This window comes from Ranitomeya imitator, chromosome 2 (assembly GCF_032444005.1).
Source record: "Ranitomeya imitator isolate aRanImi1 chromosome 2, aRanImi1.pri, whole genome shotgun sequence".
NCBI classification, from domain to species: domain Eukaryota; kingdom Metazoa; phylum Chordata; class Amphibia; order Anura; family Dendrobatidae; genus Ranitomeya; species Ranitomeya imitator.
In genome coordinates, this window is record NC_091283.1 from 453,359,232 (window position 1) to 453,381,463 (window position 22,232).

The window sequence follows — 22,232 nt, forward strand, 5'->3', positions numbered from 1 at the left end:
CCCCACACACAGTATAATGCAGCCCCCTACACACAGTATAATGCAGCTACCACACACAGTATAGTGCAGCCCCACAGTATAATGCAGCCCCCCACACACAGCATAATACATACCCCCACACACACAGTATAGTGCAGCCCCCACACACAGTATAGTGTGGCCCCCCACATACTTTATAGTGCAGCCCCCCACAGTATTATGCAGCCCCCCACACTCAGTGTAATGCATCCCCACACAGTATAATTCTGCTGCCCACACACAGTACAGTGCAGGCCCCACACAGTATAATGCAGCCCCCACACAGTATAATGCAGCTCCCAATCATAGAAAAATGCAGCCCCCACTCACAGTATAACCCAGACTCCCCCTACACAGTATAATGCAGACGCCCCACACAGTTTAGTGTAGCCAACTCTCACAGTATTATGCATCCCTCCATACACACAGTATAATACAGGTCCACACACAGTATAGTTCAGCCCCCACACACACAGTATAGTGCAGGTCCCCTCACACACAGTATAATGCAGCCCCCACACACAGTATAATGCAGCCCCCTCACTTACAGTATAATGCAGCCGCCACACACAGTATAGTGCAGTCCCCTTCACACGCAGTATAATGCAGCCCCCACACAGTATAATGCAGGCCCCCACACACAGTACAGTGCAGCCCCCCACATAGTATAGTGCAGCCCCCCAGGCCAGAAAACACACAGTATAGAGCAGCCCCCCCACACAGTATAGTTCAGCACCCCACACACACAGAATAATGCAGCTTTCCCACACAGTAAAATGTGTCAAAAGTCATCATAAGATTGGATACCCACATTCTGCTGTCTCTCTTGGATGTGAAGTTACCTTTCAGTATGAGCAATTTCATGTCCATGATGCATTGATCAAGGTTACAAAAGTGTTTGGTCATAGGTAGATCTAATATTCTTTCTTTTATTACGTGGAGATGAAAATTCATCTTTGTTCTAAGCTTTTGTTCTGTCTCACCCCATGAAACCCCTAGTTGGACATTTGGTACATTGAATTAAGTACACTACATTAGTTGTGTTGTAGCTGAAAGTACCTGGGATCTTGAAGTCCTGATGTGAGCTGTGGATCTTTATCTTGTCCATGTTCATTATAAATGGACAGGTTTTACATTTTTTTTTCTGGCTGAAGGAAAAGGTTTCTGTTGTTGTTGGAGAGGACAAGGAACTTCTGACAATGATGCTTCTTTGGTTTGAGGGCTGCTTGAAAAAAATGAAGGTGTCTGAAAATATAGATTTTGATTGAGCATCTATTTGTAATAAAGGTTGTAGTTTCCGTGCAGCTCTCCTTAAAATCTACACATTTTGGCTGTAGGTGACTACTAGAGGTACCGGGTTGCTTACTTCTTGAGTTTTGTAATGTAGGAGATGATTCTTTGATATTCTGGTGGCTCTTGCACTCTAGTTTTCAATTGTTCTTGAGCTTTAGCCCTGCTCCAAAAGGTCTTTCTAATGTCGTTTTTTTTTTTCCGCTACGGAAACGGCTTGGAAAAGACGTCATGTGCACATAGCATTTGACCTGAAATTCTCCAAATCTTCCTCAAAGACCTGGAGGTTCTACTCAGTTTCTGCTTTACAAACTCTGCAAAAAGACTCCATGTGCACATAACCCTAAAATAAACATGCATAAAGTTGTGGTTCATCTTCAGGAGGTACAGCAAGAACGTCCGTGAATGGTTGAAAAACAAAATATCCAACCAGTTTGTCTGCACATATCAGTCACATATGAGCCACGAGACAGATAATTTCAATATTCTACTTGCCTATTAACAGCTTAGCCCAATGGTCTGACCATTATCAAGTCCTAAAAACTATATCTACTCAAAACATGCTGGAGTGCATGGCCATGGCTTGACCTACAGATCTCGACCTCTATTGTATTTGGGGATGACATGATACTTTATAATTATTATAGTTACTGTTTCAAATTCAGTTTACTTCTCATCAGGAGGTGAATTACCAAATGATGGAAGGCACATAATTCATGAATCGGGGACTCTCCAGATCCTGAGGGTCAACCATCAGGATAGAGGCCAATATGAGTGTCATGCTACAAGCTCAATGGGGGTGAGCTCAGTGTCAGTACAGCTCTATGTACAGTCACAAGGTAAGGTTGGTCTGCACTAATGAGTGTATAATTTTTTGTCTCTTCAATATCAAAGGCCTTTCATGTTATGGTCAGATCTTTTTCGTGACAGATATGGTGCGCATAGGAGATGCTTATGTAGAGATGTCCTTGCGGGAGGCTATACATGGCGTTAATGCCAGCTTCAACTCCACCTATAGACATTTGTTCAGCAGGTAGGGGATTCGCTTGGTAGACATTTAAACGGAAGATGAATTAATTTAATTTTGGAATATTTGTCTTCTCTTTGTGGGATTTTTATCTGGATGAACTACAGAAAATGGTTACATGACTGTACTGTCCTTTACGGTCTTCATTCAAATTCTGATTTTCATCTCTTTACACAGCCTCCCTAAATCTCCCAGTGACCTCATGGCACTTTCTCGCTATCCCAGAGATCCTGAAGCTGTCGAAACGGTAAGGGCAGCGGAAATCTTAGAAATGACTCTGCAGCTCGTAGAGGAACATGTCCAGCAAGGACTCCTTGAAGATCTTAACACCACAAGTAAGTGGTGACTTTGTAAAGTTTTAACCCAATAAATAATTGATTTAATAAAATCCCAATAATCTAGTATGTTTATAATTTCTACTGGTCTCAAAACGGAAACCATTAGTAGATTTGGAAGCCATCAATAGGAGTTATTTAATAAAAAAGTATTACTGTTATACTGAGTAATAAGATGTTATACTTAGTAATAAGATAAGGTAAGGTAAGATATCTTGCTTTACTCATTACAACTTTAATTTATCACCCCAGCCTATAGTATGTCCATTTCAATGGAACAACAATGAAGATTGACTTACTAAAATACTTAGTTACTAATTTCTTTAATTTATATCTGGTTAAAGCATTTTTGTGGACCCAACAACTATATCTTAAATATATTTCTGATACAGAGCCTCTAATCCCCTGCGTCCCTTTGCACTGCCATAGAGTTACATGATAAAATCTTGGTGCTGGGGATCCCTTTCTTTTTATTATAATACTAGATGGTGGCCCAATTCTAACGCATCGGGTATTCTAGAATATGCATGTCCACATAGTATATTGCACAGCCCACGTAGTATATTGCCCAGCCATGTAGTATATTGCACAGCCACGAAGTATATTGCCCAACCACGTAGTATATTGCCCAGCCACGTAGTATATTGTCCAGTCATGTAGTATATTGTCCAGCCACGTAGTATATTGCACAGCCACGTAGTATATTGCCCAGCCACATAGTATATTGCCCAGTCACGTAGTATATTGCCCAGCCACGTAGTATATTGCCCAGCCACGTAGTATATTGCCCAGTTACGTAGTATATTGCCTAGTGACGTAGTATATTGCCCAGCCACGTAGTATATTGCCCAGCCACGTAGTATATTGCACAGCCACGTAGTATATTGCCCAGCCACATAGTATATTGCCCAGTCACGTAGTATATTGCCTAGTGACGTAGTATATTGTCCAGTCATGTAGTATATTGTCCAGCCACGTAGTATATTGCACAGCCACGTAGTATATTGCCCAGCCACATAGTATATTGCCCAGTCACGTAGTATATTGCCCAGCCACGTAGTATATTGCCCAGCCACGTAGTATATTGCCCAGTTACGTAGTATATTGCCTAGTGACGTAGTATATTGCCCAGCCACGTAGTATATTGCCCAGCCACGTAGTATATTGCCCAGTGACATAGTATATTGCGCAGCCACGTAGTATATTGGCCAGTTACGTAGTATATTGCCCAGTCACGTAGTATATTGCGCAGCCACGTAGTATATTGCCCAGTGACGTAGTATATTGCCCAGTGACGTAGTATATTGCCCAGTGACGTAGTATATTGCCCAGTGACGTAGTATATTGCCCAGTGACCTAGTATATTGCCCAGTGACGTAGTATATCGCACAGCGAAGTAGTATACAGCACAGAGCCACGTAGTATATTGCCCAGTCACGTAGTATATCGCACAGAGCCACGTAGTATATTGGCCAGTAACATAGTATATTGCCCAGTGACGTAGTATATTGCCGAGTGACGTAGTATACAGCACAGAGCCACGTAGTATATTGCACAGCGAAATAGTATACAGCCCAGAGCCACGTAGTATATTGGCTAATCACGTAGTATATTGCGCAGCTACGTAGTATATTGCCCAGCCAGGTTTGTCACGGGTGAAAAAATAAAAAATAAACATATACTCACCTTTCCGAAGGCCCCTTGTAGTCCATGGCAGCTTGCGGTCCCAGGGTTGGTATCAGAGCGCAGGACCTGTGATGACGTCGCGGTCGCATGACCATGACGTCATGGCAAGTCTTTCTAGCGCAGGCGCGCAGGGCCTGTGATGACGTCGCGGTCACATGACCGTGTCGTCATGGCAGGTCCTTCTGCCATACCATCTTTGCCACCGGAAACTGCCGCGGAAGATGGCGGCCGGCGGGAGCGGCTGAGCGGACTACAGAGGGTGAGTATAGCAGGTTAATTTTTTATTATTATTATTTTTAACATTACATTTTTTACTATTGATGCCGCATAGGGAGCGTCAATAGTAAAAAGTTGGGGACACACAGGGTTAATAGCGACGGTAACGGAGTGCGTTACCCGCGGCATAACGCGGTCCGTTACCGCCGGCATTAATCCTGTTTTAGCGGTGACAGGAGGGGAGTATGCGGGCGACAGGCACTGACTGCGGGGACTAAGGAGCAGCCATTTTCTTCCGGACTGTGCCCGTCGCAGATTGGTTGCGGCAGGCATGACAGGCAGCTGGCGAGACCAATTAGCGAATGAATAACCGTGACAGAAGGACAGACAGACGGAAGTGACCCTTAGACAATTATATAGTAGATTGCCCTGAACTAAGCACCAACAAGGGATGGAGAAGAGCTTCAATAATGTCTGATATTCAATGACCACAGAGAAGAGGAGATCATGCTCTCTTTTTTCTCACAAACTCAGAATCAGTAGGATCATGGATGACATTATGAGGCAGTACTGAGCAGTGTTACTGTGAATTCATGACAAATGAAAACTTAGTCGGCACCACCATGAAAAACTAAATAAATGCCAGTCAAGCATGTATAATGACTAGAAAAATACACAGACAGAAATATGCATTAAAAAGAGAATATGATTACTACAAGTCTTTACTACGATATACATAGGAAATACCAATGATTACAAGACCAAAAATGCACACATATTAAAAACCATTAAAAATAGAGATGAGCAAACATCATCAGCTCCCTCCTTATTCGGCAAACTATATCGCTATATCACTTACCGAAGAAGCTGCATTGGGAACCTGGACACCTAGAGCACTCCCGGTGATAAGCTGTTCGGCGCCGCAGCTGCATGTGTCATGGCTGTGTGAAAGTCATAACACATACATGGAGAGCCTGTGTGTTGTGACTGTCACACAGCTGCGACACATGCAGCTGCGGCACCCAACAGCTGGTCAACAGGAGCGCTCTAGGTGTCCAGATTCCTGATGCAGCTTCTTCGGTAAGCGATATAGCGATATAGCTTGCCGAATAAGGAAAGAGCAATGATGTTTGCTCATCTCGAATTAAAAACTTACACAAAGTTGAGTGCTACCAATACCCTTGTCCAAAATAGTGAAAAGGGAAGACTATCCACTCCAAACACCTATATTACTATAATATTATTAGCAATCGGAGAAAATAGCAATCAAAAATTAACACAAAAAAAGTTATGATCTCTGCGGAATATGTAACGTATAAAAAGACATAATAATGCACTAACCCTTAATACAAAAAAAGATGAATCAAAAGTACAGTAGGCAAAAAATTAATGCAATTGGATCATACTTATCTTAAGAGAAGTGGCGAGAGCATGAGACACTGGGATGTCTAATCTCTTTAGGGTGTCTCATCCTATTATTGGGATGAGACACTTAAACCCCTTTCACACATCATTTTTTTGCCGTCAGACACAATCCGTTGGCTCAACGGATCGACGGATCCGTCGCAGATTGTGAAAAACTGATGCGACGGATCAGTTTTTTCGACGGATCTGACTAGCGGATCTATCTACTTTGGATCCTAAAAAATCGGAGCATGCTGGGTTAAAAAAAACAGAATCCAATCACCAGATTTCATCATTTGACGGATCCGGCGCTCATAGGCTTCCATTCGAGCAAACGACGGATGGCGACTTTGTCCATTGTCTCTGGCCGCGGGACAAACAATTTTCAACGGATCCGGCGAATAACGGATGAAACGTGAGGCCATCCGTCACAATCCGTTGCTAATACAAGTCTATGAGAAAAAACGGATCCGGCGGCATCAGTCGCTGGATCCGTTTTTTCAAAATTCGACGGATCGCGACTGATGGCAAAAAACTGATGTGTGAAAGGGGCCTTACTAAAAGCAGCATTAGCATATGGGTTTCTTTACCTAAAGGACTTATTCACCAGTCTGATTTTCCTGTATGAGTGCTATCTGCATTTTTCATATCTGTAAGGGTATGTGCACACGTACGTGGGATGTCTGCGGATTTTTCTGCACCTGTTTTTGTAAATCCACAGGTAAACCGCACTGCGTTTTACCTGAGGATTTACTGCGGAATTACCGTAGTTTTTGTGCGGATTCCACCTGCGGTTTTACACCTGCGGATTCCTATTGTGAAGCAGGTGTAAACCGCAGCGGAATTCGCACAAAGAATTGACATGCTGCGGAATGTAAACCGCAGCGTTTCCGCACTTTTTTTCTACAGCAAGTGCACTGTGGATTTTGTTTTCCATAAGTTTACAAGGTACTGTAAACTCATGGAAAACAGCTGCAGATCCGCAGTGTCAAAACCGCTGCAGATCTGCAGCAAAATCCGCACCGTGTGCACATACCCTAATAGTCTACAGAAAACTGAAGGGACATATCCGATTTTGATCCGAGGGCTGGATCAAAATCAAAAATGCGACGTATGACGGCGGTCCAATTTTCACACTGTCAGAAAGAAGAAGGTGGAGAAACATTTTTTTTTTTACACGTACAATACAAGACAAACGTATGACATTTGGACCACACTCTGATCAACTCTAATCAAAGCCTGATCAGAATAATCAGTCTGTTCTCACAAATAGAAAAATCAGACGTGTGAATTAGTTCTTAGTCTCTCTGCATCTGCTCCCTTCTCCTGCCTGTTCTGCACTTCCCATCTTCATAGACTTCAATCAGCAGGGGCTGTAATCTGATCCCTCAGTGAAGCTGAAATCTGTCTTATGTTTGTTTCTCTCAAGATCGATTTTGCCAGTAAATTGAAAATGCATGTTCAGTGCAGAAGAGGAGTATGATAGGTGGAGAAAGGGGTATTTTTCTGTAGTGACATGTTACAAAGTTTATCTTCCTTTGTGATATTGAATATATGAGTTGGAGGAAGGGAAATCAGATCTCTGTAGAAACAGAGCCCCAACCCCAAGAAGGATATATTGTACAATTTCTAGCTTGGTCTTCGGGCCCGAGTCTAAATCTAATTGTCAGCCCACACTGGTTGTTTCTTCTTATGTCACAGTCTACCTGTTTCGTGAGAGCTGAATCTAGTCTTGGGTGGACATTCTCCTTTGCAGTAGCTATGGGCTTGTTACTGACTACAGTATAAATTGTTTCCACAGGCTATCACTACAGTGAACTGGTCTCCCCTCACTATATCAGCATGATCGCCAATGTGTCTGGCTGCTCTGCTCACAGACGGACCCCTAATTGCTCTGATATCTGTTTTCACCAGCGTTATCGCATGCACGATGGAACCTGTAACAATCTGCAGCATCCAACATGGGGGGCGTCACTCACTGCCTTCCAGCGCCTTCTTAAACCCAGCTACCAAAATGGGTTTAATATTCCTCGTGGACTTGGAGCCTCGGAAGAATCTGGAGTCTTGCCTTTACCACTTCCTCGTCTGGTGTCCACAACCATGATTGGTTCAGAGACCATTACTCCAGATTCTCAGTACACACACATGCTCATGCAATGGGGACAATTCTTAGACCATGATATGGACCAGACCATCCCTGCCCTCGGCATGTCCAGGTTTTCAGATTCTGCACCGTGCAGCCAAGTTTGCACCAACGATCCACCTTGCCTTCCTATCAATATACCTGAGAATGACCCACGTGGAAGCAGTGGACGATGTATGTTCTTTGCCCGATCCAGTCCGGTCTGTGGGAGTGGGGTGACTTCCCTTCTTGTGGATTCTGCTTATTATCGAGAGCAGGTTAATTTGCTAACTTCATACTTGGATGCGTCCAATGTTTATGGAAGTACAGAACAAGACTCTCATGAACTGAGGGATCTTAGTAACCAGAAAGGCAAGCTGAAAGTTGGCAGATTGGTATCAACTTCGGGAAAGTACTTGATGCCTTTTGCCAGTGGACCCCCGACTGAATGTATGAGGGATGAAAGAGAAAGTTCTGTTCCATGCTTCCTTGCAGGAGACCATCGTGCTAATGAACAGCTTGCGCTCACCTCCATGCACACACTCTGGTTTCGAGAACATAACCGTATTGCAGAACATCTGCTGAAACTCAACCCTCACTGGAATGGAGATAAAGTTTACCATGAAGCCCGGAAATTAGTAGGTGCTCAAATGCAGCACATCACCTATGAACATTGGCTTCCTAAGATTTTTGGACAAACTGGTCTGAGCATGTTAGGGGAATACAAAGGCTATGACCCTACTGTAAATAGTGGGATCTTTAATGCCTTTGCCACTGCGGCGTTCCGCTTTGGACACACATTGATCAATCCTATTCTTTACAGACTGAACGAAAGCTTTCAACCCATTGAGCAAGGACATCTCCCACTGCATAAGTCATTTTTCAGTCCTTTCAGGTTGATCCAGGAGGGAGGGATTGATCCAATTCTTCGAGGGCTTCTTGGGGTACCCGGAAAGATGAGAGAACCCACAGAGCTACTGAACCTGGAACTTACAGAGAAACTGTTCTCCGCTGTACACGCCGTGTCCTTGGATCTCGCTGCAATTAATATCCAGCGTGGTCGAGATCATGGTATTCCTCCATATAATGACTACAGGGTTTTCTGTAATCTCACATCAGCCCAAGACTTTGAGGACTTTAAAGACGAGATTAAGAATCAAGATATAAGAGAGAAGCTTCGTAGGTGAAAACATTTTATATAACACTCTTTAGACAATGTCAAAAACTGGAACCTTACCAGGAGATATTTGAGTTTGGTTTCTATATTTTCATTCTATGAAAATAAACCCGGTTAGGTTTTGATAGCCACAGAGTATAAAGACCCACCATGATATATAAAGCATGCAGCAGTCACCACCAGAGGTGTAAAATGAAGAACCCAATGAAAAATCTATGACAAGGCTTTGACCTAAAAAGTGCCATTTATATTACTGGTGCCTACTTGTGGTAAAGCAGATTTTAAGCCCCCTCATCATGTGCACTTCCTACCAGAAACATCTGTACACCATTAAATATTTCTTGTTTTTATAATTAGTCTTAATTCCATAATGGTTTAAAAGTCCACATATCCCTGGTAGTCCAATAAGAATAACTTTCACCAATCACGTCCAAGGTGGCACAAGTTAAATATTTTCCTAAAAGATTAAAAAAATTAGAGCTTGGTAATTTCTTCGGAGCCAATTCATCAAAGCTTTCAGACCAGAATTCTGGCATAAAAACTTTAAAAAAAGTCACAAAATGTAGGTGAAACTTTGAGATTTTTCAGACAGGTTCCCTCAGCTTCAATAAAATGGGTGGGGCTGGGGTGGGTCGAGATGTCCCTGGTTGTCAAATTCATGGTGAACTGTGGCGTATTCTAAGCCAGAAATCTCGCTCCAATACCTGACTGGAGTAAGATTTCGGACGTGGCGCACAGAGGCGCATGGCACTCATTAAACTCTCCAGATATAAGAAGAGGGGTGCACCCTTCATGAAACAGTAGTGTCTAACTCCAGCATTCCCCCCTCATGAAGACCATTGTGAACAACATTAGTCGTGATGAATCTTCCCCTTGGTCTATAGTCTTTATAGACAGTGACCTATTCCTGGGTCACCTTTCAGAAAATTTTACTATAAAATGCGATAGTTCTAAAGCAAACAATCTGAGTATTACTTACCCTCCCCTGGTCCAGCTCTCTGCCACCGGCCCGGTCTGTCTCTGTTGTTTGTCTGGGCGCTGATATCACGTAGACAGCGATGCAGATAATCACTAAGCTCAGCGATCTACCTGTGTTGATTGCACGAGCCACCAAACTCATGACTGGCAGCAGCGTTGATATTTGTGTCATGCCCTAAAGCCGAAAGTCAGTGATCAGCACATAGAATTCTGGCATTACTCTATTTGAAGCCTTATAAAATGTTTGCATAAGTTGTAGTTTGTGAGAACATTTTGCAACTTTTGCCTTTTTTATGCAATTAGCAAATTTATCATAATTTACACTGTAAAATGGGCTTCAATTATAACAGAAAAATACTTCATTCTTTGGCATCTTCACTGTTTTTCGTCATCGCTCCGGTCAAAAATATTGGTTTTATTTGTGGCATGTTTAGTGTAACCATCGCCATCATTTTAAAGGTGATGAAATTGCCCTCATGGCTGTCTTTTCTAATTATAGTTTGTATGGGACCCCGAAAAATGTGGACCTTTTTCCAGCCTTGATTGTGGAAGATTTGGTGCCAGGGAGTCGACTTGGACCCACGTTAATGTGTCTTCTAGTGACTCAGTTCAGAAGACTCAGAGATGGAGACAGGTACTTGAAGCAAAACTTTTACAAAAGCCCTCTTTAAAAGGTTTGCAAGCCACCGTGGACCATACCCCCTTGAAGACCACTCTCTAATGCAATTTTATTTGATGATCTTTAAAAAGATTTCACAGTATGATGTTTTGTACTATAAATAACACTTCTGAATGCATGAGAAAATGTTTTTGAGATGCTCTTCACAAACTACTGCAAATTCATGCCAGTAAAACCTCCCCTTAAGTACAAGAATTTAATTACTATAGCATTGCTCCTATGTATAAGAATACAACTGCTATAATACTGCTGATATGTACAATAATATAACTGCTATAATACTGCTCCCTATGTACAAGAATATAACTACTATAATACTGCCCATATGTACAAGAATATAACTACTATAATACTGCCCCTATGTACAAGAATATAACTACCATAATACTGCCCCCTATGTACAAGAATATAACTACTATAATACTGCCCCCTATGTACAAGAATATAGCTACTATAATACTGCCCATATGTACAAGAATATAACTACTATAATACTGCCCCCTATGTACAAGGATATAGCTACTAGAATACTGCCACTTTATACAAAAATATAGCTAATATAATACTGCCTCTATGTATAAGAATATAACTACTATAATACTGTCCCTATGTACAAGACTATAACTACCGTAATACTGCACCCTATGTACAAGAATATAAGTACTATAATACTGCCCCTATGTACAAGAATATAACTACTATAATACTGCCCCTATGTACAAGAATATAACTACTATAATACTGTCCCTATGTACAAGACTATAACTACCGTAATACTGCCCCCTATGTACAAGAATATAACTACTATAATACTGCCCCTATGTACAAGAATATAAATACTATAATACTGCCCCTATGTACAAGAATATAACTACTATAATACTGCCCCTATGTACAAGAATATAACTGCTATAATACTGCCCCTATGTACAAGAATATAACTGCTATAATACTGCCCCTATGTACAAGAATATAAGTACTATAATACTGCCCCTATGTACAAGAATATAACTACTATAATACTGCCCACTATGTACAAGAATATAACTACTATAATACTGCCCCTATGTACAAGAATATAACTACTATAATACTGTCCCTATGTACAAGACTATAACTACCGTAATACTGCACCCTATGTACAAGAATATAAGTACTATAATACTACCCCTATGTACAAGAATATAAGTACTATAATACTGCTCCCTATGTACAAGAATATAACTACTATAATACTGCTCCCTATGTACAAGAATATAACTACTATAATACTGTCTCTATGTACAAGACTATAACTACCGTAATACTGCTCCCTATGTACAAGAATATAACTACTATAATACTGCTCCTATGTACAAGAATATAACTACTATAATACTGTCCACTATGTATAAGAACATGACTGCAAAAATATGAATGAAAGGACATGCACATCTCAGCAAAACTTTTATTTTTATTGTTTCTGAGCTTGAAGTCTTTTATTGTCCGTAACTTCTTTGCCTTTGAACTCCTCAATTTGCTTCTTGCAGATTCTGGTATAGTAACCCTGGTGTCTTCACTCCACCTCAGCTCGCTCAGATAAAGCAGATGTCGCTGGCTCGAATCCTCTGTGATAATGGGGACAATATCCGTCATGTGCAGGAAGATGTTTTTCATGTAGCTTCTTTCCCCAATGGCATGAAGAAATGTGAGGATTTACCTGGGATAGATCTACGTTTCTGGCAGGAGTGCTGTGACGGTGAGCAGGATGGGTGAGGCCCAGAGACTGGCACAGAACATTCTCTGCTCCTTTATTGCTGCATGTATCACACAATAGATTAATCTGGCATTTTATTAATGGCATGTTTCCTTGTTTTTCCATGGACGCAGGGTGTGGGGGCAGAGGGCAGTTTGATGCCCTATCTCTACAATTCCGAAGCCGAAGGGACCAGCACTTCAGTTTCTCTGAAAATACTTCCCACAGACCGGGTGCAGATGACTCCCGGTGAGTTATTGTTGAGTATTGAAGTGGGGGTTTAGCCGTTATTTGCCTAACGAAGGGTGGCTGTATATGTTTCTCCAGCAGGGGTTTGGTGCCTGGAGGTGGTTCCCCTGCTGAGGTTTGGTCCATGAGTGTGGTTCCCCTGTTGGGGTTTGGTGATTGGATGTGGTCCACCTTTAGAGGTGGAATGCCTGGGGGTGGTCGCCCAGTGCAGGAGTGGTGTTCTTGGCTGTGGTCCTACTGTGCCGGTGGGCTATTTGGATGTGGTCCCACTGTAGGGGTAGGGAGCCTAACGGTGGTAATTCTAAAGTGATGAGTTATCTAGATAAGGTTCCTTCTACAGGAGGTATATAGATGTGTGGTAAGATGGTGCCCAGGTATTATTCCTCTGTGGTTGGCTTGGGGCACCCAATGGGTAGGTGGGGTAAGTATGCCTGGAAGCAATACCTCTGTAGGGGGAACGGCCAGCCAAAGATCCTATATGGAAGAGAAGTAGATAGCAAAAGAAAAAAAAGACAGCTCACCAATACAGCAATATGTCCACCACAACTCAGAACATAATCACTGCATAAATAGTGATAACATTAGAAAAAATCCTCAGAAGTAGATATAACCTAGATGTGGTCCACCTATAGGGGGAGTTGGGAGGTACTCAAATATGGTGCCACTGTAGGCTGATGGGTGGTTGCCTAGGCTAGATGTGATCCCTGTACAGAGGGGTAAGGGTAGAGGTGAGCCCAATTTAGATTCCCCCATAATGTGGAAAGGGAGGCACCATGTACATCTTCAGGGAAGAGGAGGTCTGTACTGAAATAGATCTTGTTTGTTGTCTTAACTAATATATTCCTTCCATTTCTGTGCACTTAATGTTCAACATGCAGACGTTCTTAGTAGCTGGGCACAGAAGGATTTGCGAGGGCAGCATATCATTATGCCAATTACATTTATTACAGATTGCAGGAGCTTCCTGATGACTATTCTGCAGAAGATCATGTGCCCAGACTGGAGAGCGCCATCTCTACCCTGCAGAACAAGGTGATGACAGACATTGAAAAGCTAATCTGACTGTGGAACTGCTGAATTACATACCCGGTGACATGGCAAAATATGTAAATAATTCAGGATAGGATCGAAAACTGAAGATACTCTAGATAAAGTTTAGCTTGAGCTTATCTACCTATACACAACATTCACCAGATGGAAATGGCTGTGCTGGGGGCCATGATGATTTGTAAGTTACAGGGGTCACATGGCATGGACAAGTGCTGCCTGAGCATGAGCACTATACTACACGTCATAGTGCTCATCCTCTTGATCCTGACAGTTTTCAGGGGTCCAAAATCTCCCCCAGGTGCCACAAACTTTGCTCAACAGTGGTCCCCAACCTTTCTGACCGTGAGAGCCACATTCAGCTCTGAGAGAGAGTTGCAAGTGACATCCAGCTCCCGCCAGCACCCTTACAGTAGTGGCAACCAAAGCCCCCATTACAGGTATAATGAAACCCAAGCTTTTCCATAGAAATCACCCCACAGCAGTATGCCAAGTTCCCACAATACCCCCAGTCAGTATTCTCTGATCCAGCACTCCCACCACACTGTTGTATTTAAGCACCTCCTCTGACAGGTGGTATCATCCGGTCACCAGCTTACCATACTTAAGTTATCTCTAAACCCCGAAGACCAATATGTGCATCCAGATCTGCTCTTCTGTACAGGGCTACTGTAGTGCTATGGATGGTGCCCCTGCATGGTGTCTAACTCCCTCCATGCAGGGATGTCGGCTTACTCACCGTCCTGGCCCCACGGTCTGGCCTCTGATGTGATCCCTGCTTCCTGGTCTGTGTGTATGCACCGCACAGTGCGCGCACGCAAGCTCCCCTGTTCTTAAAGGGGCAGCGCGCATATAGTGACATGCCCTCAGCCTGTTACTTAGAGGCATTTAGCATAATGTGTTCACCTGCTAGATTGCTGTCAGCCAATTGCTGGGAGTCATGCTGTATAAAAGATTCCCTTTCCCTCAGGGAGTCGCAAAGCAATGAGTTAAGTCATTAGATGGGGTGGTGTTCTACTAGTGCAGTTGAGAGGTCCCCTGGTCACAATGCAGCCAGGTACTGAACCAGATTCCCTGGCCCGATGCAGCCAGCGTACTGAACGTTGTCCCCTGGTCCTGGTGAGGCTATGCCTGTTCCCGAAGTCCCCTGGTCCTGGTGTGGCCAGTTCCTGAATGTCTTCCCTTGGTCCTGGTACGGCCAGTACTGAATCTGTAGTCCTCTGGTCCCGGTGTGGCGAGTGACTGAATGTTGTCTGCTGGTCCTGTACGGCCAGTCTTGAATCCTAAGTCCCCTGATCCCGGTGCGGCCAGTCCTTTTCCCAAAGTTCCTTGGTCCCAGTGCGGTCAGTGCCTGAACATTGTTCCCCAGTCCATATGCGGCCAGTCCATTATCCAATATACTAGATCAGTGTGTCTAAACATAGCCTTAGTCCATGTCAGCAGGTACAGTCCCGGGATCTTCCTTAGAGTGGAACCTGGTGGCTACCTGCAGCCCAGTCTGTCTCCACCATCAGGAGCTCCAGGAAACACCTGATAGCTGCTTATCTATGCCCTTCCTAGGCAGGCCCGGTCCTTTTTGAGATGTGCTCTTCATACCTGTTTGCTAAACCTGGAACTAATACACCAAGCTGACAGACAGCCACGAGCCACATGTGACTCCTGGGCTACAGGTTGGGGACCCCTGCTCTCGAATATCATGGCCTCTTTAAATTTAGAATTGGTAGTGATCCATGATCAGTTGGCCTTAGTAATGTAAATAGGGAAAATGTGATGTTTAGGTGGATTAAAAGTATTCAGGAAATAGCCCATAAATAGTTTTGGATCTCCATTTAGGTCCAGCTGCTTGTGGTTCCCTTCCTGACTAATGCTCGGCTGCCATTGCAAAATATGGGTCACTCCAAGTTGAGACCCTATTTATTAGTCAATTAGTCACTTATAGCACAACCTATGTCAAAGGATTTGTCATTGTAATACCCCTTTAAGTCTATCAGGTTGGGACATCAATCTTATATTTTCTGTTTTAGGTGAAGGAGCTTGAAGCTCAGGTGACGCACCTTCAAAAGATGTTACCAGACACACAACCGGAGCAACCAAACCAGCGTTTATGATATGTCCTCGTTACAAGGATACAGAGGACTCCAAAAGCAAAAATGAATAGCAATAAGGATGACTGCGCGGTGGTGGTGCAGACCACCAGAACTTAGACTGCTGTGCGTTCAGGCCTTCCTCTACCTGACTGTTCAAGGACTCAGTACACAGCCCAGATCCACCTGTAATATTAGTCCTCACATAAGATAATGATGTGCCCATTATTCCTCCTTCTCCAGCCCCTTGTGTATCCCGCAGGTTTACCAGTTAGATTAGGATAGGCCATCGGTAGCCGATCTGTGGGGTCAGAATCCCAACTCGCCTGCTGATCAGCTAATTGAAGAGACTGTAGCTTCCCTTAATACCCTGTACCCTTCTCAATGGCTGTGCCCGCTGTTGCACCATAGCTCCATTCACATCAATAGGACAGATTTTTGGTGAGATATATTACCAGGTACAGGTACTATGAAAAACATCGATCTGTGCTTGCTAAACAATGGAGGGGACACTACTTCAATCTGCACATTAACAAGAATAAGAACCAGTCTGATCTGATGATGATGGTCAATCATAAGGATAGGTCATCAAGGTCCCATTCCTGAAAGAAAAAACATTTTATTTACAGTTAGATTTAACGCTGATTTAGGTATAAGACACAAGTGGTCTTAGGAAATTGCATTTGCTGTACAAGAGCCTGCCTCTCTATTATGCACAGACTTGTTTTAGTTCCTTCCTGCTCAGGCAGCAGGAAAACAGAGAGGAATATGCCAGAAATTACACCAGGTTGTCATATTTCTTGGACTCCTTGTCTTTTTAGAACCTGTCAGCACCCCCATAGGGAAATTAAAGCATTACACAGATCTCATTGAAGCCAATCTATTGTCCATGCAATGCAGTATATGGACATACTGGTTCCTCCAGGTATGATGAGATTTTGTAGTAGCTCTCTTCAATGGCTAGAGATGAAGGTGCTAAATAACGGACCCTACAAACTCAGAATTCATGACTAGGTCATTTATATACGGTATATATAGGACACAGCGGATCTGTGCACATAACCTAAACTCGGGAGCTTTTGCTGATCTGTGGCATTCCCATAGGCCTCCTATTTGGAAATTTCTCTTTTTAGAAAAATGTCTTCATTCTCCTCAAGATCTGACCATCTATTCTGAAAACTATCAATTCACTGGTAAAATCTGACTTCAGTGAAAACAGACTTTCCTATTCCAGAGATAGGAGATGACAGTTGGTGCCTATAGAGTTCTATGGAGAACGGTCATTTCCAGAGAACTTACGGCAGAAGGTTTGTGTCTGCCCCTCGCTCCTCCCTCCTCCTCCCCTATGCATAGAATTTTACGAGCACCAACTCTCATCTCCTGTGTCAGTAATGTCAAAATCTGTATTTACTGAATATAGATTTTACCCCTGAACTGAGAGTCAAAAATCAGCCAGGGAAAGAAAGAAGCAGATTTCTCTGATAAGAGATATAACAATGCTGCTTATTTTCATGTATACTATTGATTTGTTAAATAAAAATTAAAAAGATGATTATTCTTTAACTATATGGGAAAGCGTAGCAGATCTTTCTTTCCATTACTGTGGGCCGCTATAAAAAAAAAAAAATTATATGATGTTGTATTAATTATTTTTAAATACCGGTAGGTCCCTATGGTGGACTATGGCTACGGTTGGGTGATTTCCCCTTAGCATATGTGCCCAATAGTGGCCATAAGCGCAGTGTCCCAAACTTTACCTATCACTACGACACTTGGCCTAAAGAAGCTACTATATATCAACACTCTTGATTCATAGATATATACGATAGGGTATCATGTTGAATAAGCAGTTGTGTAATGAATCGGCAGATATTAGTATTTAACTTTGTCATATTGGATCTAATTGTATGGAAACGTATTTTCTCATTGAATCCTATAGGAAGAAATAAAACTGTGACTTCTGGTTGTCTTTGTTCTATCAGTTTATTATAGATATTCTTATTTTAGCTGTAACCATATACAAATATAACTATTAAAATTCTACCCATTATGCTGCCCGTAAGTGGTGGTGGTGGTGGTGGTGGGTTAGGCATCCGATCATTCTGAATGCGATAAGATATATGTAGTCATTAAATATATTACTTTGACCTGCATTACTAACATATAGACCATGCTTATGATTTTGAGGTTCTTAGCACACATTTTGATCAAATTGGGTGAGCCCATCTGCCAGCCACAAGGCAATCTCATCTGTTGGAAATCTGCTCTTAAAGTGACTATCAGCAGTTTTATGCTATGTAATCTGATGACAGCACGAAGTAGAGGGTAAAACACGGATTTGAGCAAGTCAGGTTGTGTGCAGTTTACTTAAAGTGAAGGTTTTATCACTTGTTGTTGACCCTTACCTGGACTACAGCAGCTTCACAGTAGTTTGCAAATACCAGTATGACTCCACCCCCTCCTCTGATAAGCAGCTCGCTGTCAATAGACAGTGCACATAGAGAACCTAGTGTGGGCGGGGTTAGCTTTCTCGGCTCTACTGCATTCTACATGTAAGAACTCTGATTATGTCAGAACTGCTGCACCCAGTAAACTAAGTGATACATCGTTGAATTCACAGTCTATTTCTGCACATTATGGTGCTCTTAGATGAGGTAGCAAAAACCTGATGACACATTCCCTTTAAGGGTATGTTCCCACAACTTTTCTTTTTCTGGCAGGTTTTGAATAGGACTGCTCTGAAAGTCGCCTGAAAATTCTCAGAATCTTCTTTTTCATTTCTCTGTAAAAAAAAAAAAAAAAATTAAAACCTTGCTGTTCCTATGATTGGGCTTTTGAGCGCCTTTTAACTGCTTCAGATCACAAGCAGTTTTAAGAAGACGCAGTATGACTATTCTTTAAGCGTCGTCTGCTCTGAAAATGCCTTATCCTTTACAATAGAATTCAATGTGAAAGCGAAAATCCACTTGAAAAAAAAAATGCTTTGATTTTACTAATTACCAAAATAATGGCTAAAAAACACTCAAAAGACTTCCCGTTCCTGGGCTTACAACTACAAAATTAAAGGGAATCTATCAGCAGGATTTTACCCTCAAACTATTTGTGTGCATGTAGCTCTTTCAAAGACCAGTCCAGCAACACCTTTACATGGTCAGTCCATTCCTCCGTTACTGACAAATCAGCACTTGAAATGGTATGCAAATGAGGCTGATGAACTATTGGTAGATCTGAAGCCTGTCACTCCAGCTCTATTCCCCATCCAGCACCACCTGCTTCTTCGTGACTTGACAGTCTCTGTGCTGTGTGACTTCAGGCAAAGGAGCTGTCAGTCAATCAGAAGGAGGCGGCGCTTGGCAGGGAATAGAGCTGGAGTGACAGATAGCTCTTCAGCCTCATTTGCATATCAATTCAAGCACTGATTTCTCAGTAAAGGAGGAACATATTGGCCATGTAAAAGGTATCATTTGACTTGTCTTTGTTGACAGATTCCCTTTAAAATGCCAATCCTACTTTATTTAAAACCAGTCTTGGACACTTTGGAGATGTGCTCAGACAAATATGGAGTCAGTCACTTTACCTTCAAATATACACTGCAAAAATGAAAGGACAAGTGGGATCCATCTAGACACTGCTATAAATTAAAACAGCCTTGGACAGCTGGAAGACATGCTCCATCAATTACACACATCCTCTTCAGATGGGAACCCAAGCTGTCAGACGTGCTTCTCCTGGGCCTAGGTCTGCAAACAAATTTAAAGGGAGGATAGGATCTAGGTCTGCAACTGCCTTGGACAAAAAGGAGGAATGCTCAGATGAATATGGAAGAAGTCACTTGCCCCCTAAATGTACACTACAAAAAATGACTTTCCCATCTAAAGAAGAAAAACTTGCCGATAGTTGGGCTCACATTTGTTTAAAGTGTGGTTTAAGAATTTAACAAGAATAAAGGCTACATAGCAGTTATGCAATTCATTTATTCAATATTTGCATATAGCTTAGAACATAGTTTTATTTATTGGTATGCTTTAGCAATGTAGCCACAGTGACTAGCACCTGCACATTTATATCATTTTTCTAGGAGGTGATTGTCAACCTCATTTTTTGTTGTTTACGTTTAGGGGGTAAGTGACCGCTTCCAAATTCGACTGAGCCAGGGGTGTACATAGAAATCCTGGGGCCCAGTAGCGTAGCTATGGGGCAAGGGGGGCAGAGAGGGCGGTCAGGGTACGTTATTGTAAGTGTATCGGCACGCCCATACAGTTACACTCTGTGGCTGAGCAGGGAGACATGATCTCCCTACTCTGCCACTCGGCTACAATAGGGCCCCTAAAGCAGGACAGGGGTCCGGTGCCAGCAGTGGGCCCCCCGCCCATCATTGAAAGCTCAGCTGTATCGGCTGGCTGTCAATACAGCTGACCACATTGATGAGAGTGGAAGCATGATCCCTCTCCCATCATCCCCCTCTCAGCGTCTGACATCACTGATGCAGACAGTGAAGTGGGCATGTGCAGGCGCTAGGAGCAGCGGAGGAACCAGGAGGAGAGGTATTTATTGTTTTTATGGGGGTGCATTACACTACAGTCTCCCTATGGAGGAGTGCATTATACTATAGAGTCTGCTTATGGGGGTACATTATACTATAGAGACTGCCTATTGGGGGCTGAATTATAATATAGAAGCTGCCTATGGGGGTGTATTATACTATAGAATATGCCTATGAGGGGTGCATTATACTATAGAGTCTCCTTATGGGGGAGTGCATTATACTAAAGAGACTGCCTATTGGGGGCATTATACTATAGAGTCTGCCTATGGAGGCTGCATTATACTATAGAGTCTGCCTGTGGGTGGTACATTATACCATAAAGTCTGCCTATGGGGAATGCATTATACTATAGAGTCTGTCTATGGAGGGGTGCATTATACAATATACAGTCTGCCTATGGGGAGTGCAGTATACAATAGTCTGCCAATGGGGAGTGCATTATACTATATAGAGTCTGCCTATGCGGAGTGCATTATTCTAAATAGTCTGCCTATGGGGGTACATTATACAATATAGACTCTGCCTATGGGGGGATGCATTATACAATATAGAGTCTGCCTATGGGGGGTGCACTATACTATATAGTCTGCCTATGAGGGGTGCATTATACTATATAGAGTCTGCCTATGGGGGGTGCATTATACTATATAGAGTCTGCATATTGGGGTGCATTATATCTAGAGCAGTGTTTCCCTAACTCCAGTCCTCACGGACCCCAACAGATCATGTTTTCAGGATTTCCTTAGTATTGCACAGGTGATGGAAGTATCAGGAGTTCTCTTACTTGTGCAGCACTATGGAAATCCTGAAAACATGACCTGTTGGGGTCCGTGAGGACTGGAGTTTGGGAAATACTGATCTACAGTCTGCCTATGGGGGGTGCATTATACTATATAGAGTCTGCCTTTGGGGGGTGCAATATACTATATAGAGTGTGCCTATGGGGGCGCATTATACAATATAGAGTATGCCCATGGGGAATGCATTATACTATAAAGGCCTATTAGTAGTTCATTATACTATATAGGGAACTATCTGGTGCATTATACTATATGGAGGCTATCTAGGGGCCCATCATACAGTGTTGGAGCCATTAAACAGTTTGGGGCTACTAAGCGGTCAGTATACTGCGTGGGTGGTACTATACAGTGAGGGGTCATTATACTGTGTATAGGAGAGCTGTACAGGATGGAGACTCGGGACATTATTAAATGTAAAGTGGGCACTTATTGTTATAGGGGAACTCAGGTTTGACTGTCAAAGGGGCACACAGGGCATTATTACTTTCTAGGTTTCTAGGGGGGAAATGTGGGCACTGTTTTCTAGGGCACTTGCACCTGGTATTACTACATTCTAGAAGGTTGCTTTAGAATTTAGAAGGCACAGAGAACCACACAGCAGATGCAGTAATAGGGTCACATACGGCAGCAGCGGCTCAGTATTTGGGATATCAGCAGGATGAGGAGTTTGTGCAGGTTGGGAATAGATGGTGATGGCTGGAATATGAGAAGTGAAACGTGTCTTTGTTGTATTCTCTGCAGCAGAGTCCTGGCTGGGCCAGATGGAAAAGACGGGAAAAATGGACCATTCCATTAGAAAGAACATCAGCAGTCAGTCATTATCTGTAACTGTGCTGTGA

The 22,232-nt window shown here is 42.8% G+C and overlaps 1 protein-coding gene across 1 annotated transcript in view; it reads left to right on the forward strand.

The window, feature by feature from the left end:
- Nucleotides 1–18,010, forward strand: part of LOC138664426 (peroxidasin homolog) — a 64,004-nt gene extending 45,994 nt beyond the window's left edge. The window contains exons 12-20 of the mRNA XM_069751111.1: nucleotides 1,989–2,147; nucleotides 2,239–2,341; nucleotides 2,513–2,670; nucleotides 7,778–9,281; nucleotides 10,753–10,887; nucleotides 12,462–12,670; nucleotides 12,802–12,916; nucleotides 13,867–13,948; nucleotides 15,988–18,010. Coding sequence (XP_069607212.1) covers nucleotides 1,989–2,147; nucleotides 2,239–2,341; nucleotides 2,513–2,670; nucleotides 7,778–9,281; nucleotides 10,753–10,887; nucleotides 12,462–12,670; nucleotides 12,802–12,916; nucleotides 13,867–13,948; nucleotides 15,988–16,071 — 2,549 coding nt within the window. The 3' untranslated portion in view covers nucleotides 16,072–18,010. The remainder of the gene's footprint in view (nucleotides 1–1,988; nucleotides 2,148–2,238; nucleotides 2,342–2,512; nucleotides 2,671–7,777; nucleotides 9,282–10,752; nucleotides 10,888–12,461; nucleotides 12,671–12,801; nucleotides 12,917–13,866; nucleotides 13,949–15,987) is intronic.
- The last annotated feature ends 4,222 nt before the right edge of the window (nucleotides 18,011–22,232 follow it).